Source organism: Aythya fuligula, chromosome 28 (assembly GCF_009819795.1).
Source record: "Aythya fuligula isolate bAytFul2 chromosome 28, bAytFul2.pri, whole genome shotgun sequence".
Taxonomy (NCBI): domain Eukaryota; kingdom Metazoa; phylum Chordata; class Aves; order Anseriformes; family Anatidae; genus Aythya; species Aythya fuligula.
The window spans coordinates 1,404,546-1,420,495 of NC_045586.1; the positions used below are offsets into that span (position 1 = coordinate 1,404,546).

Here is a 15,950-nt window from a genome sequence, read left to right on the forward strand (position 1 = left end):
ATGATGCTCAACTCGGACCAGACGGAGATCGACCTGCCCCCAACGCACTCCGAGTCCGAGTCCGTCTTCAGCGACTGCGGCCACGCGGGCAGCGTGGAGGAGGCCGGCGGCGTCGGGTTGTGCGCCCCGTCCCGCATGGCCGAGCAGGGTGAGGCCGTGAAGAAAGACCTGCAGCACCTGAGCCGCGAGGAGCGCCGGCGCCGGCGGCGTGCCACGGCCAAATACCGGACAGCCCACGCCACGCGGGAGCGCATCCGCGTCGAGGCCTTCAACATGGCCTTCGCCGAGCTGCGGAAGCTGCTGCCCACCCTGCCGCCGGACAAGAAGCTCTCCAAGATCGAGATCCTCCGCCTGGCCATCTGCTACATCTCCTACCTGAACCACGTGTTGGACGTCTGAGCCACTCAGCCTGCGTCCATCCGTCCGTCCGTCTGTCTGCCACATCTCCTACCTGGACGTGTGCTGGGCATCTGAGCCAAGTGCTCAAGTCCGTCTGTCCGTCTGCGACCTGCGCCACATGTTGGGCATCCGAAATGCTGTGCCTGCATCCACCCGTCTGTCCAAATGGACTGAGTCCCTGTCCGCCCGCTCTGCCCCCTCCCTGAACTATGGTCTGTATTCCTCCACCACCAAGCCCACCTCCGTCTGTCTGTCTGTCCTGAGCCAGGCTGGCTGTTCGGTCCATCGGCCGTCCGTCTGTCCTGCTGGATCTGCTGCCTCAAGGCCGTGCTGGCCGTGTGCGCTCCCAGCTTCTGTCCGTCCTCCTGCTGCACGTCCCGCTGAGAGCACTGATGGGATCCTGAGCCTGCATCCATCCTTCTGTCCACCACATCCACTGCCTGACCCACAGCAGGAGCCTCCAAGCCCAAGTTTCTCTGCGTCACCTCTTTTATACCAGCCACAAACCAGACCCGTGCAGCCCCAAGCAGCTCTGGGGGTTTGTCCATCTGTCCATCTGCACCTTTGGCCACAGGGCAGCCACCAGCACGGCTGCTCGAGGCGCTGGGGCTTTTGCTGCAGTTCTGCTCCTAGCATCATGCTGGGCACCTGAGGGTCTGCACGGGGACCTTGCTGCCACCCCAACCCGCTCTGACCAGCAGCATCCACGGGCACAAAGCAGCTCCTCAGGGTTTGTCCTGGCTTGTCAGCAAGCACAGGGCACGCTGCTCCATCACGAGGTGCCCAGAGCCACGCTGTCCCTGATCCCATCGCAGTGGAGCTGCCTCCACCCGGGGCCTGGCCAAGCTCCTCCACTGCACATCTGCCCCAAAACCTCCTGCTTTGGGAGCATCAAACCCCAAACCCGTGCATCCCCAGCTTTGCTGCCCAGGGCTCTGGTGCAAAATGAGCGTGGATCCCCCCTGGCCCTTTACTCGCCCTCTTTGCACCAACATCCACGACCACCCGGAGCGATCTTCACTGTCCCCCCCCAGCATTTTCTCTGCCTCCCCTATTTTTTTTTTAAGAGTTAATTTTGCACTGGCAGCAGCAAGAGCACAAGCAGAGCCCTGCAGGGACCAGGACCAAGCTGAACCCCCCCCAGCACACCAAGAGGCAGCGCTCTGCTGGCTGCAGGACAGGCAGGGGCCAGGCCCTCAGCGTGGGACCAGGGAGATGGAGTTGGAGGGCTGGAGGGGAAATGTTCTTGGTGAGGGTTGGCATCCTGCAAACACCATGGGGGCAGCCAAGCAGGGATTCCTCCTCCTCCCTCCCCACTGTCTGTCTGTCCTGCTGCCCGCTCCCCACAGCCCCTGCCCTCCTGGTGTCCCACACTCTGCTTTTTGCCCTCCTGAGATGGTCACGGCCATCCGAGCCCCAGCTCAGGAGCTCTCCGGCCTCCCAGCTCCATCCCTCTCCTGTCACCACCATCAGCCCCCACCATCACCTCGCTACCGGACCTCATCTCCCCACTCCCTACAGAGGCAGGGGACCTGCCACTACCTCCGTGCCACCAGGTACCTCCCTGTCACCAGGGACCTCCGTGCCACCAGGATGTGCCAGGGGCTGTGGCATCCCCGAGGGCTGGAGCAGGGCCCCATCACCACGGCGCTCAGCAGCCGAGCAGAGCAGAGCAGGGCAGCCCACCCTTCCCCTCCACTCACAGACCACGTCCCTGTGCCACGAGGATATTTATTGAATTAATTTATTGATAAATGTTATTATTTATTTGCTGTGTTGTGCACTTTTTGGAAAGGAACCCTAGAAAGCAAGCAAGCAAGCAAACAATGACCACGGCAGAAAACAAAGCGACCCACCCTTGTACACGGTGTGCCCCAGCGTGTGTTTGTCTTGGCTGTTCAGACTGTGCAAGGATTTATTATTTATGAGTTCACGAGGAAGTCGGGGAGGGGGGAAATGAATTAAACCAACAGCAAAAGAGAGATCTTGAACTCAGAGTGCCCGGCTTCCCTTTTTCTTTCCTTTTAACCTTGCTTTTGACCATCTCCTCCCGGCAGCTGCGGGATTCCCCATGCCTGTGGCTGGAGGTGGTGGCAGTGAGACCACAGGACAAGGAAGCATCCTCCTGGCTGGGTTGGGGCTCATAACAGGTCCTGGGCTTTTCCCCAGCTCTGCAGGCAGCGAGCACACTGGTGCTTGCAGGGTGGGGTGAAGCAATGAATCTGGACAAGGAATGGGCACCCAGGTGATGTTCCTCCTGGAGATGGGGAAGGAACAAAGCCACAGGGCTTATGCTGAATGTCCTCGTCCAGATCGCTGCTTCAGCCAGGCTGGGATGCTTCCTTCTAGTCCTTAGAGTTACCCGAGCCCATCCTGGGCACCGCAGCCACTGTTTTAGCCAGGACAAGCAGCCCCCGAGCGGTGCCATCCCTCTGGTGACAGCAGAGGGCTGAGGACACCCGGTCCAGGCATCAGCATCTCCAAAGGTACCCAATAAATCCACCTTCACCCTGGGAAATCAGCACAGCCCCGGCTCCAAAGTCACCCATCACTTGCCCGTGCCCCTTTGCCCAGCAGAGCCCCCTCGGTCCCCTTCCCCACCCTGTCCCTGGTCCCCCTTGTCCCTGCGAGCCCCCGGTGCTCTCCCCGCTTCCTCGACCCACCCCGCGCCGTGCGGGGAAGCAAGTTTGTGGCTCCTCTCCTTTGTCTGTGCCGATCCCGCGCATCCCCGGGGGCAGGTTGCAGCTGTTCACCGACTTGCTCCAAATTTCTTCATATAATCAATTGGCCTCGGCTGCAGCTCGGCTCAGCGGAGATGCGTCAAAGGGGAAATAATAAAGATGGGGAGGGAGCGGGGGAAGGACGCGGGGAGGCTGCAGAGCCCCCGCACCGGCAGCAGGAGGAGGTGGGGAGGTGCAGGAGCAGCTGATGGAGAACTGGAGCCCCCAGTTCCTCCAGGTCTCACCGGGGATGTCTCCATCCCACCCCATCCAGCCCGGAGGTGGGAATCGGGTTAGGGAAGCTCGAGCCCCACCGCGGCTCCCAAACCTCTGCTGTCCCCGGCTGCCAGCCCCGGCCCTGACATATGGTCCTCATTGTGCCTCGCACAATGGCAACACTTCATGCTAATTCAGACGCTGGTCCTGGCCTCGCTGTCATCTCCAACAGATTGGGTCCCTCGCCTGCTCTTTGTGCTCGCAAGGTAACGGGCAGCTCTGCTTCCCCTCTGCTTCCCCAAGCACTTCCCTAGATGCTTCCCCGCTCCCGCAGCCATTCCCCCCTGTCCCCGTGCACATCTCCATCCACTCCGGTGACTCTGGTCCCGGTGCACACACGGGTGCGTGCCCAAGGAAGGCTTCACACAGCACTTGAAAAAAAAAAAAACATGGAAAAGAGTCACAAACACGCTGATGAGCGGGTGTGCACGAAGCTGCTCAGCTGCTTCTGCCCAGCACCGAGCATGAGGATGAGGAGGTCGCCTCCTTTCCTGCTGCTCTTCCTCCCCCAGGAGGAGGAGGGTGCAGGACGGGACACCCTACGCTTTGGGGAGGGGGAAGGACCCCACTTGTCTCAGCAGCAGCAGCAGGGCCAGGCGTGCCCTGGAGCGGGTGGCCAGGAGGCTGTGTCCCCAGGGATGTCACCATGGGCAGCAGCTGTGTCCCCAGCTCGCCTGGATGAGGCGGCAGTGCCATCTGCTGGGTCCCCAGAACGGGGTCCTCTACACTGACGTCAGGCTGGGGACCCCAGGGCCCTGCAGCAGCCTTGTCCCCAAGCAGAGCGGGTGCAAGGGACAAGGGGAAACAGCCCCAATGCGCTCAGGTGAGACCTCGCCAAAGCACCCTCAGTGTTCAAAATGCTGCTGTCGATGCTTCTTTAGGGCACGGGGGTACCCCAGCTGCTGGGAACGGTGAGCCCAGACCCTAAAGGGCTGATGCCCTAAGAGCCAGGGAGCAGATCCCCTGCTTCCAGACACGACAGCGGGATGCCTCGCCAATACCCCAGCTGAGAGAAGTGGCAGCAAGGCAAGAGCTGGGTGGGGGGGCACACGGCCGGAGTTGTTTGGGACCTCCTGTCCCCCCCCAGCAGGGTCACAGCGCATGGGGCAGGGGCAGGAGGGTGGCCGGGTCTCTGCCGCCCGAGGGCTTGCAGACAAACATCTGCAGGGAGGGTGCAGACGCTGCTGATCCCGCCCGGGGCAGGGCTGCTGCTTTCTAGGACTCCTAATCTCCTGAGCTATCTGGCTGGAGCCTTCGCCCCGTCCCGGTGGTGGAGCAACAAACCCAGCCGTGACGCCCAGGGAATGCCTCGGGGTCGGACCTGCCGGGGCTGGAAGGGGCAGCGAGGGTCCTTCAAAAGAGGATTTTGGGGTCAAGGCAACGCGGAACTGGTGCTGGGGACGCTTTTGTCCCTGGAAGATGGGCGCACGGTGCCCGGCACCCCCATGCTGCTGAGCCCCGGTGCTGGGCAGCTTCGCAGGCTGGGGCTTTTTGCCTGCTGCCCTGAGCAGGGTGCGGAGGGAGGGAGGGGACCGTCCCTGTAAATCACAAGGTGGAACAATGCGGCCCTTCCCAGATGGCGGGGAGGCTCCAGCAGCCCCAGCTGGCCAGGAATGAGCTCCCAGGGCCCATTAATCACTCCCGGAGCCGGAGCTGGAGCGAGAGGACAGCCCGGGGCAGCTGGCTGCAGGGGGAAGGGGGGGAGAGCAGAGGGGCCCCCACCCAGCAGCGATCCCCAAAGCCCTGCGGGGCCGCGAGGGCCCAAACCCAGCCGGGGTTCCTGCACCCCCCAGGGCTGCACCTTGAGGCCAGCCTCAGGGGCTCGCGGGGCCTGTTTCACTGCATGAAAAGAGGATGGGGGGGGCAGTGACCCCCCCCAGCTCCGGGCCTGGAGCCAGGGGAGCAGCACGGGCTGGGATCTGCCTCCGGCACCGCATCGCCTCTTTGCAGGTGGAGGCCGAGAGCGACCCGGAGCAGCCCCAGGGGCCACGGTTAAGGCTGGGCTCCCGCAGGATCAGGCCCCGCTCAGCCTCCACCAGAGCCAGAAAGGAGCCGGGAGGACCCCGGGGGGGGGTCCCCGAGGTGCCCCCAGCTCAACCCCACAGCCTCGTGGGTCGCCTTCGCCCCACGGGCTGCGAGGGGAAGCCTCGAAAGCAGCGGGGAGGCTGCAGGGGGGAGGCTGTGGGGCTGTGCCTCTACCTGGGGGGGCTTGGGGGGTCCCTGGGGGGGTCGGGGGGATCCTGGGGAGGATGCTGGGGGGGACCCTGTGGGGTTGGGGGGGATCCGGGGGGGATCCGAGGGGGATCCGAGGGGGATCCTGGGGGGCTACGGGGCACCGAGGCCGCCCCGGGTGGAGGCTCCGCAGCCTCCCAAATCCCCGGGCCCCCCCCGCCCGCAAACAAGCCATTTAAATCCCACCAATGGGGAGGCGGCGGGAGGGGAGCTCGGCACTCCATTGGTCAGCCCGGCGGGGGGGGCGGGGCCGTTTTTTTCCCAGCCCCGCTCATTGATGAGAAAAGCGCCCGGCGCTGTTCCGCCCACTGCGCCCCCCCCCCCCGCCTCCCAGCCCCGCCCCGGTACCCGCTATGGGGGTGCCCCCCCCACACACACCCAGGCCTGGGGGGTTTTGGGGGGGGTTTGGGGAGTAGAGTCCGGCCACGGGATGGGGAGCGCAGGGGGCACCGCGTGGGGGTCCCCTGTTGTCCATGGGGAGGGGTTGACCCCCCCCCCCACAGCACCCTGGGGTGCAAAGAGGCGGTGGGAGCACGGGCCTTGAGAATTTGGGGGGGCTGCTCCTGAATGCTTGCCCCCAGTTACCCCAGTGGGGACCCCCGCTCCCAGCACTGGGGCTCCTGTAGGGCTCGGCTTTGTCCCTGCTGTGCCCCCCCCCCCCCCCCCCCCAGCACTGGGGGGGCTCCCAGGGGGTCTGGCTCCATCCCTGTGGGTCCCCCAGGTCCCTTCTCCCAAATCAGGTGTGTGCCACCCTGCCCTACCCCTCCCTTTCCCCCTTTGTCCCTCTTGGTGTCCCCCCCCATCCATCCGTGTGCACCCCTCATCCCTGGGGCTGCCGGGAGCGGGGTTGGGGGGCTCCCAGGTGCTCCCCCCCAGTTTAGGGCTGGCACCCCGACACCACAACCCACGGCTGGGATGCCCCGGCTGTGATGGGCACGGCCAGACCCAGGCATCTTGGGGTCCGTCCTAGAGGTGGGTGGCAGACCCAGCTTTCACGGGGGGGGGGACACAATCAAGGTTGGGGGGAGATGTTCGTTCACAAGCACATCCTCACCCCAAAGCGCCCAGGCCTGGCACTAAGGGTGGGAGCAGGAGCACGGCCCCAATGGGACGGTGCCCGTGCGGGGTCACCTCTCCTTGGGGGAATCCTAAATTTATTAGGGTCGGCAAAGAGCTCCAAGCTCATCTGGCCCAGCCGTCCCCCTACCCACTAAATAATACCCCAATAAATAACATCACCCACTGACCCATGTCCCCAAGCACCGCGTCCAACCTCTCCTTAACCCCCCACCCCAAGGGACGGCGATGCCACCACCTCCCTGGGCAACCCATCCCAACGCCCTTCCTGAGAAGGAATTTCCCCAAATTTCCAACCTGAACCTCCCCTGGGTTCATCCCACCCTAAAAGGGGGGACACTTGGGGACACGCACACCCCCAGCCCCAAGCTCCTGCTGGGCTCCAGGATCCCGCTGGTGACCCACACCCCAAATCCAGGAGGGGCTCCGGAGGGGCACAGAGCCCCCAGCTGGGGGATGGGGGGGGGAGTGGGGGCAACACCAGGACCCCCCCCTCGCTGTCCCCATCCCCATAGCAAGCGGTGCCGGGGGGGGGGGGACACAATGGGGCGGACAATGGGGTCCCCAAGCCCCGGAGGGGCGCCGGGAGCGCGGATGGGAGACAATGGGAAGGGGGGGGGGGGGCCGGGAACAGAGGCCGGGGGGGGGTCGGGGGAGGCTCGGGGAGCGGCGGGGCCTTGGGGGCCGCTCCGTTGGGAGCCGGGGCTTCCTCCGCCTCCTCCTCCTCCTCCTCCTCCTCCTCTTCCTCCGCCTCCTCCTCCTCCTCCTCGGCCGCCGCCGCCGCAGCAGCCCCGGGATTTTCGTGGCGCTGGGCGCGGGCGGGGGGGGGCGCGCACAAAGGTGCCCAAATGGTGAGTGGGGGGGGATTTGGGGGGGGGGTCCCGGGCTGGAGGGGGGGGGGGGGGTAAACGGGGAGGGGGGAGCAGCCTTAGGGCCGGGCCTGCCCGAGGGCCTGGGAAGCCGGGGACTTTCCTGGGGCCGCGGCCGGGCTTGGGAAGGCGCCGCTGGGCGAGTGGGGGGCGAGCGGGGGGCGAGTGGGGGGCGAGCGGGGGGCCAGGGGTGGGCGGCTGCTGGGAGCCCACGGGCGGGGGTGGGCAGCGGCAGCCCCCCAGCTCCCAGCCCTGCCACCGCTCGCTGGCTTCGCCCCGGAGCCCCCCACCCAGCTGCGTGCCCCCAATGCGCCCCCCCCCAGCTCCCCAGCACCGAGGGGCTGCATCGCGGGGGCTCGGAGCCCCTCGGTGGGCAGCGAACGCAGCCGGCACCCCCGCACCCCCCCCTCCCTTGGGACCCCTGCGTGGGGTGCAGGAGGGTGCCCGGGTGGTGGGCGAGGGGTCCGCAGCTCGCTCCGTCCCCTCCCCACCCTGCGGTGCTGGGTGCGTGGCTGGGGGGGGGGGGGGGGCAGCAAGGTGCTGAGCTGCTCCCCCCCCCCCTCCCAGCCACGCTCACCTGCTCCCGGCGGAGCCCCGGCCGGATCCTGAGCCGGTTTATCTTGGTCCTGGTCCTGGCGCAGCGCCCTGAGCCGCCTGGGAGTTCCCTGCGATCGGCGAGCGCAGACACCGGCCCTGCTGCCCCGGCTGGGGCGAGAGGCTTCGTTTCCCTTGGGAGAGGGAGTAGAGCCTGTTCCCCCCCCGCCACCACCACCACCAAAGCCCGCGGGCCGCGGTGTAATAAGTGAGGCGGAGGTTTAAAAAAAAAAAAAAAAAGGAGAGAAGAATTAAATATTATCTGCACGGAGCCTCTGGGGACGGCTCTTGCTTAATCACAGCAATTCGGGATCGTGCTGGGGCTGAGCTGGGCTCCGAGGCAGCCTGAGTCAGATGCGATCTCCGGGCTTCTCCTGGGGATTTGGGGCTGCCTTTGTGCTGGGGGCGAGCGCGGGACCCGAGCGGATGATTTAATTAGCAGATGACTCCGTCGGAGGCAGAGGTAGCTCCGAGCTTGGTTGGTAAACCCAGAGGTGCCCATCGCCACGGGTGGGTTTGGCCTTTCTGCTCTCCTCCGCAGCGAGGCAGAGGCACAGATCCAGCCATCGGCCCCTCCAGGGCTCTGCCCGACCTCCGAGCGCTTCCCAGAACATCAGGCCCAGGATTTGGGGTGAATTCGGCTCCTTGCAGAGCCCGGAGGGGTTCCCTTCCCGCAGCTTGGGGTGCTTTGTGCTGCTGGTCCCGGTTCTGCCATGGGTTTCTGGGGAATTTGGCCACCTCGGCGCAGCCAGGAGAGGGGGGAAAGTGGGGTCTCTTGGTGGCAGGGGGGGACATTCAGCAGCCAGGGCTGCCCGTGCTGAGCCCCACGCCGTGATGTGGGGGGATGGAGCCTCCTGCTCGCCCCCAGGGACCCCATCCCATGGGGCAGAGGGTGCGAGGAGCTAACGGGGCGGCACAGCCCCACAGACGGGCTGCCATCCCCACTGCTCCTTTAACAGCACTCATCGTTCCTACAGGGACTTGGGGTCTCGGGGGCAGCCGCAGGTTCCCGTTGTCAGCCCAGCGAGGCTCCCAGGAACTTTCCTGGGATGTGGTGTGCTCCAGGAACACTCCTCCATGGCTGGCAGCGTGCACTGGTGTTTGGATGCTGAGCAGGGACCCAGTGCTGGCCATGCCAGGGGAAAGCTGCTCCATCCCGGGGCATTCCCTGCTGGAAAGGGTGACCCGGAGAAGGGGGGCTTCTGGCACGGCTTGCCTGGTGTTTGTGGGCTCTTCCAGGCTGGCTTCAGCCATTTGACTGATGAAATGTTTCTTGCTTGGATCAGATCGCAGACAATGGGGCCGGAGGGGACACGGGGGAAGGCAGGGAGCCCATCTCGCCGGCTTCAGGCACGGCTGAAGCAGCTCCAGGTCTTTGGGCTGAGCTGATTTGAGATTTCAGGTCTGCTTCCCCAGGGCCGGCGTGCCTGGCAGATGCTTTATGGCTTTATTGTCCGGCCAGGATGCTGGGCAGGGGGCCTGGGAGAAGCGTGCGGCGAGGGCACCGCCGTCCTTGCCTGGCTGTCCCCGGGGTCAGAGCCGTGGTGTCATGGCCCGCCAGCGGGCACGGGGTGACGGCACGGTGCCAAAGTCCCCACAGGGCCAGCTGCCAACGTCCCTGGCCCCGGACAGACCCCGTCTCTGCTCTGTTTCTCGGGGCTCTGAGACGCGGATCACACCGTCTGCCCGCCGCAGCCTTGCAGGATTTAGCGCCAGGCACTCGAGCGGATTAAGCGGAGCTGGGAAACATCCACAAGTGGGGTTGTTTACCCCGCCAGCGTCACTTTGGGTCGGGGCTGGTCCTTTAGGACATCGCAGGGCTTCCCGTGAGGCTGCCGGAGAGGCCACTAAGGTAAAAGTGCCATCCTGAACCACGCATGCTGTGGGAGAGCCCTCACCCCGTCTGTGCACCCTGCAGCCCCGCTCGGACCCCGTGCCCACCAGCGAAGCATCCCAGGACCGCGGTGTTTGGGTTCTCCTGCGCACCAGGACCTTGGGGTGGCCGCGGGGTCGTCACCCCGTGCCCGCATCCCCGCGGGAGGCACCGCCGAGGGAGATGCTGCGAGGCCGTGGGTGCAGGGCTGAGCCCCCCGCGTGGGGATCTGAGCCCAGGAGGGCAGAGCAGGAGCCGGTGAGGGGCCGTGGGGTGCGCAGGGCGCCGCAGTTAGGCTCCCTTGGTGCTGCGGCGTTTTGCAATGCAAATGGCTTTCTCTTTGCAGCCAGCCCTTCTCATGCAAATCCCCTGGGTTTGGTACATTTTCTCCCTCCGGTTCCAGACCTGCCGCAGCCATTTTTTTACCTGTGCATCCCGGCACGGCCACCGCCGCCTTCGCCCCATAAAGCAGACCCGGTGCCCGGGAGAGGCTGGGCTTTGTCCCGGAGCTGCGCAGTGGGAATCCCCCGAGCGCTCGGAGGGACTGGACGTTCCTGTGGATATTGTAACAATCCCGCGTGAGCGTAATTAAAGCTGACAGTTGGGAAGGGATATTAAACGTTCTGCATCCAAGCTGACGCTGAGCAATTTGAGATCAGAATGGGACCCCATGGGGGAATGGGATTAAGCTGCTCGGGCTTCCCATGGGCCTTTTGCGCGTCCCTCTGAAGCGCCTGCTTGTGCCGACGGACCGGGGACCTCTTCCAGCGTGGAAGTTTGCAGATTCCTCCTTGGGAACGTGGTGGTGGCATCTCCAGAGCCTCGTGGGACCGGGACTGGACCAGTTTCCCTGAAACGTCTCCAAAGCACGTGAGGAGGGTTGGGGCTGCTCCTGCAAAAGCCCATCTCGGGGGACTTCAGCATCCGACGGAGCCGAGCAGCCCCTGGCTTCTTCCCAAGCACGAGGCTCCCCAGAGGCAGCAGAAGAGACGCGGCGTGGACGCAGCTCAGCGAGGAGGTGCCAGGCTGGATGTGGCCCAGAGGGCTTGGGGAGAAAAGGGTTTGTGTTTGCGCTTCTGGAGGGAGCGTGCGGATGAAGGGAGCCGGGCGAATTCCCCCCAGCCCCTCGGCAGGCTTGGCTGGACGTGGCTGTGCTGTAGCAGGGGGAATGCTTCGCCGAGCGGTCCCCCAGCTCCTGCCTGGGGAAGGCTGGAGCCCGTCTGCCCTCTCCACGCAGAGGACTTCAGACAGCGCCCACAAAGCTTCCTGCACCTTGCACATCACCCACGGACACCCAGCGCCATGCTGCCAGGAGCCTTCTCCGGGACTCAACCACGTCCCCTCCCTGTCCCCATCACCTCTGGCTTTCCCGATGGCCTTGGGGCTCCACCGGGATGGTGGCAGCTGGCCCGGTAGGGGACAGAGACGGTGGCTGGCTGGGGATGGTGCCCATTGTGCAGAGCCAGCAAGGCGTGGTTGTGCAGCCAAGCGAGCAGACGTGCAGGGCGCTGGGCTCGGCAGACCCCAGCACCAGGACCAGGAGCTGCCTCCGGTCCCAGGCTGTGGCAGAGCTGGGGCTGGTTTTGGAGGTGTGACGGGGCTGGACAGGCTGTGCCCTGCTGGCTTTTCCACGGAGGGATGCTCGCTGTGCTGCTCCCTGCACCCAGCTCCCTGGCGGCAGCTCCAACAGCCCAAAAGTCACGGCGTGCAGCAGAGCTGAGGCTCACGTGAGGTTTTCTGCCTGTCCTTAAGTGTTTACAGACACCAGCTTGCGGTGTGCCTCAGTTTCCCCATCTCTGTGGCGGGCAGAGGTGTGCTGCCAGCCCTCGGGGCCCCTTGAGAGCACGAACAGCGTTGGAGCCGTGTGCCAGGATCCAGGACCCCGGCGTCCTCCCCACGGTGCCCACCACAAGGCTGCCCACCGCCTGACTCAGTTTCCCTTCTTCTGGGAGGAAGATGCTCTCCTCAGCGTGCCGGTATTCCCTGCCGCTATTCCTGCTTGTCTTCGCCGGTGGGAAGCCAGCTCTGGTCGGCGTGCAGAGGGTTGCATCCACACCCGTTTTGGAACCACATGAGAGCATCATCGTCTCGCGCCGCTATCTCGGTGATCGATCTGGATTCGCAGATGCTTTGCACCAGTGGTGGAAAGAGCACCACCGTGGTGCAGTGGTGGAAAGGCACAACCCGTGGTGTAAAGGCACGGCCGTACGGGCATTTAGCAACCAGGTGGAGCAGTTCAGTAGCTGGCCAGGCTGCTCCCGGTGACCCCATGGGGTTTGGGTTCTGGGTCTCGGTGGGCGCCCTCCAACCTGCCCCAGGGCAAAGCAGCCCCGGGCTGGTTCAAATCCTCCTTGGCAGGGATGAGGGGAGTGGAGCTGCCAGGCTGTGTCCCTCGGGAAGAGCTGCCTGCTGCCAGCAAATGTCCTCTCTTGGCTCTTGGAAGCTCGTGGTCTCGGGGACGGAGTGGATGAGGCGAAGGTCAGTGCCCCAGAGCATGGTTTTGACTGGGAAGAGGAGTGGGTTTGCCTCTCGGGCTTCTCCCTGGAGCTGTTTAAAGCGAGAAAGGTTTCCCGTGGAGGAGCACTTGGGTCTTTTTGGGGGGCATTTGGAGGCAAGCAATAGTTGAGGTTGGAGATTTGTGGACTCAAAAGGCAGGGGAGATGGCGGCAGCTTCTTTCTGACCGCCCGCAGGATGTGCGCCCCGGAGCCCCAGCCGAGCTCTCTCTGCTTTGAAGCCCGAGATGTGCTTCAGCAGCATCCCGAGAAGCCATCCAGTCTGGACTTGAAGATGTCAAGAGATGGCAAATCCTCTCCTCCCCTGGGGAGTTTGTTCTAATGGTTAATCACCTCGCTATTAAAAATGTGAGTTTTCCTCCTCATTTGCCTGTGTCTGGCTTTTGCTCCCAGCCCTCGGCGGTTGCTCTGCTGGCTCGCAGAGGCCGGGTAAGGCGAAGCCGCTTCTCCTCCCGCAGACGAGGCAACCATTTCCAGCTCCACCTGAGCCCCCGTGCTGCCGAACCGGCTCCTCGCTCTGCCAGGCAAACTCTTCTTTTTGAACACCACCAACAATAAAAAAAAAAAAAAATCCCTTTCTTCCCTGCTGGAGCGGCCAAGCCCCTCGTTCCTCCAGCTGCCGTGAGAAACGCCGCACTGCTTTGTACTTGGAGCCGGGCACCACGGCAGCTGCCTCCGCCTTCTCCAGGGACATCGCGAGGCGCCAGGGAAAGCTGGAAGAGTCCCCAGGGTGCTCAGGCTGCCCGGGGGCCATGGAGGTGCTGGGGGTGCCGGGCTTGGCGCTGCGCCCCTGGGGAAGCCGCTGCTTGGGGCAGGAGGAAGAGGAGCTCTGCCATGAGACCGTAGCCTCTGCTTGTGATCGAAGGGCCTGGGCTGTTCCCGTGGCTAATTGCCCGCTCCTGTTAGAAATGCCTGCGTGGTTTTTGTCCTGGTTCGTTGAGGGGTGGTCCTGTGAGGGGTTTTTGGGCATTGCTGAACCCGCGGGGCCGTTGGAGGGCTGTGATCCCTCAGGTCGCGGGGATGTGCCGAAATCCCCTCGTGATTTTGGCTGAGGTTTGAGAGACTGAGTCTGGATGGGGCCAGGACCCCGAGGGGATGCTGGAGGGGGCTGTGTCCCTTCTGTAGGGTCACGGTGAGGGGCAGCAGGGAGGTGGCACCGGCTGTGTAATGCCGGAGCATGGGGCTGGGGGCACGACAGGGGCGCAGAGGTCGAGGGTGCCGCACTGTTCCCTCTGCTGGGGCGTTCTGCAGCGCGATGCCACCAGAGCTGCCTGATGCCACCACGGCTCTGTGGGGGCTCTCAGAACCGGTGACACCCTCGGTGAGCCCCATCCCTCACTGGAGGGCTGGGCAGTGACATGGGGACAAGGACATCAACTCATGGTGGACACGTGCTGGGGTGCAGGACACTCGTGGTCCTCTTCGGCGTGACAATCCGGGCGGCGATGCGTCCCCAGGGGAGGGGACACCGCTCCTCCTGGCCGCTGCCGGGGCCAGAGATGCTTCTCTGCTCATCCCCTTCCCTTTTTTTTTCCCCCCAGCTCGGAGCCTCGGCGCGGACGCCCGACCCGTGAGCGGCCCCCATGCCGCGGTGGCCGCCAGCTGGATGCCGTCCCCGCCGCCCGCTGAGGATGCCCCGAGCGCCCCGGTGAGCGCCCGCACGGGGGACAGCGCCCGGCTCCAGCCCCAGCGCCCCTCCGGTGAGTCCCCGAGCTGTCCCCTGAGATCCCTGGGGACCGAGCTGTCCCCTCCTCGAGCCCCTCCGTGGCGCTAATGAATAGGGTCGGGGGAACAGCCCAGCCGTGGCCCCCCTGCGCCGAGCCGCCGGCCCTCGCATTGTTCCTGCCAGAAACCCGATGCCGGCCTCCCAACAAAGCCCAGAAGAAGGGGAGGGGGGGGGGGGGCTGGCAGGGGGGCCGGGGGGGTCCCTTTCTCCCTGCCCCTTCCCCCATCGCTCGCTGGGGACGCCGGGACGAGCTCCCGGCCCCGTTGCCATCTCCTAGACAACCGGCGTGGGGGGGCTTTTGTCTCCATAGTGATAAATGTGCGAGCATCCAGCATCTGGGACAAAAGGGTGTCCCCCCCCCCCTCTGTCCGTGTGTGTCCCCCCCCCCCCAGCCTTGCTTCTTTTTCCCCTCCTCGACCCCCCCTCCCCGAGGCCTCGGAAAAGAGGCCAGAAGACATTTGGGTTTTATTTGGGCGAAATGGCATCGCCCTGGGAACGCGCCCAACCCCGCGCACAGCCGGCTCGGCCCCCACCGCCGGCACCCCCCCGGCACGCAGCGGGGTGGCCGGGTGCTCACTCAGGGTGCTGGGGATCCCTTACAACCCCCCCCCACCCCACCCTCCAGACATCATCTGGGTGCTGACGGGGGGCTGCGAGCCCCTCAGTGGGGTTTGGGATGGCCCCGCAGAGGTGTCACCCATCGGGGGGACACTGTGGTGGCTGCCATCAGGGTCCCTTCCTGGTGGGAGTGCTCCAGGGGGGCTGCGAGCAGCTCCCGTGCTGCCGATGGGCTGAGGGTATAACGCAGCCATAAACCCCACATCATTCTCCCAATCCAGCAGAGACACGGCCCTATAAGCAAGCGCAGGTAGGCGTAAGGCGCGCGTCCGGGCGGATTTACGCAGCAGCGGCGCGCAGGGAGATGTTGGGCGCTGCTGCACCGGGCTGGGGGCTCATCCGGGGGCTCCTGACCCCATCCTCGAAGCCGCCCCCCCAGCCTGGAGCCCCCCCCGGCCCTGCTGTGCCCATGGGGGCTGCGGGGCCCGCATTGATCCGGGTGTGAGATGCCGAATCCGTGCCGGGAGACTTGTTCGGGCAGAGCCCCAGACTGCAAGCCGGGCCTGCAAGCTTGCCTGCGCCAAGTTATTCATTCTTTTTTTTTTTTTTTTTTTTTTGTTGTTGTTTTTGGGTTTTAAGTTTGGCCCCCACCCCAGGCACTCTCCTGGCAATTAAAATAACGATGGTGATGTTCATTAAAAGGGTAAATCACCCGAAACAGCGCAGTTAGAAGCTGAGCGCTAATAAAGGGAAAGGTGGTGGTCCCGCACCCAGCTGGGGTTTAAAATAGAAAACGTCCCAATATGACCCAAATTCCTTCATCCTTTCCCCTCTGAAGTCCTGTCCCCGCTTTAAACCTGGATCCACAGGGACGGGGCGGGTGGTGGTGGCGTCCTGGTGGTGGCAGTGGGGACACCCTGGGGTCCCCGGGCACAGCTCCGGGGGCCGCGACGGTGCCACCGACCCTTCCCTGTCCCCTCCGCAGGTGGGCGCACCGATTTCTCCTGAGCCGAGCCCAGCCCAGTGTTCAAAATAGAGTCCCTCAAGGTGACGGTCGACTTCCTGAAGGTGCCCCTCGGCCTGAAGAAGCCCCCTTTGAAGGAGGCCTTGGC

General features: G+C 64.8%; 1 protein-coding gene across 1 annotated transcript; it reads left to right on the top strand.

The window, feature by feature from the left end:
* NHLH1 (nescient helix-loop-helix 1) lies at window positions 1-399 on the top strand. The gene has a single exon (XM_032204252.1). It carries the CDS (start codon window positions 1-3, stop codon window positions 397-399), a length of 399 nt encoding a protein of 132 aa, XP_032060143.1.
* Window positions 400-15,950: the final 15,551 nt, after the last annotated feature.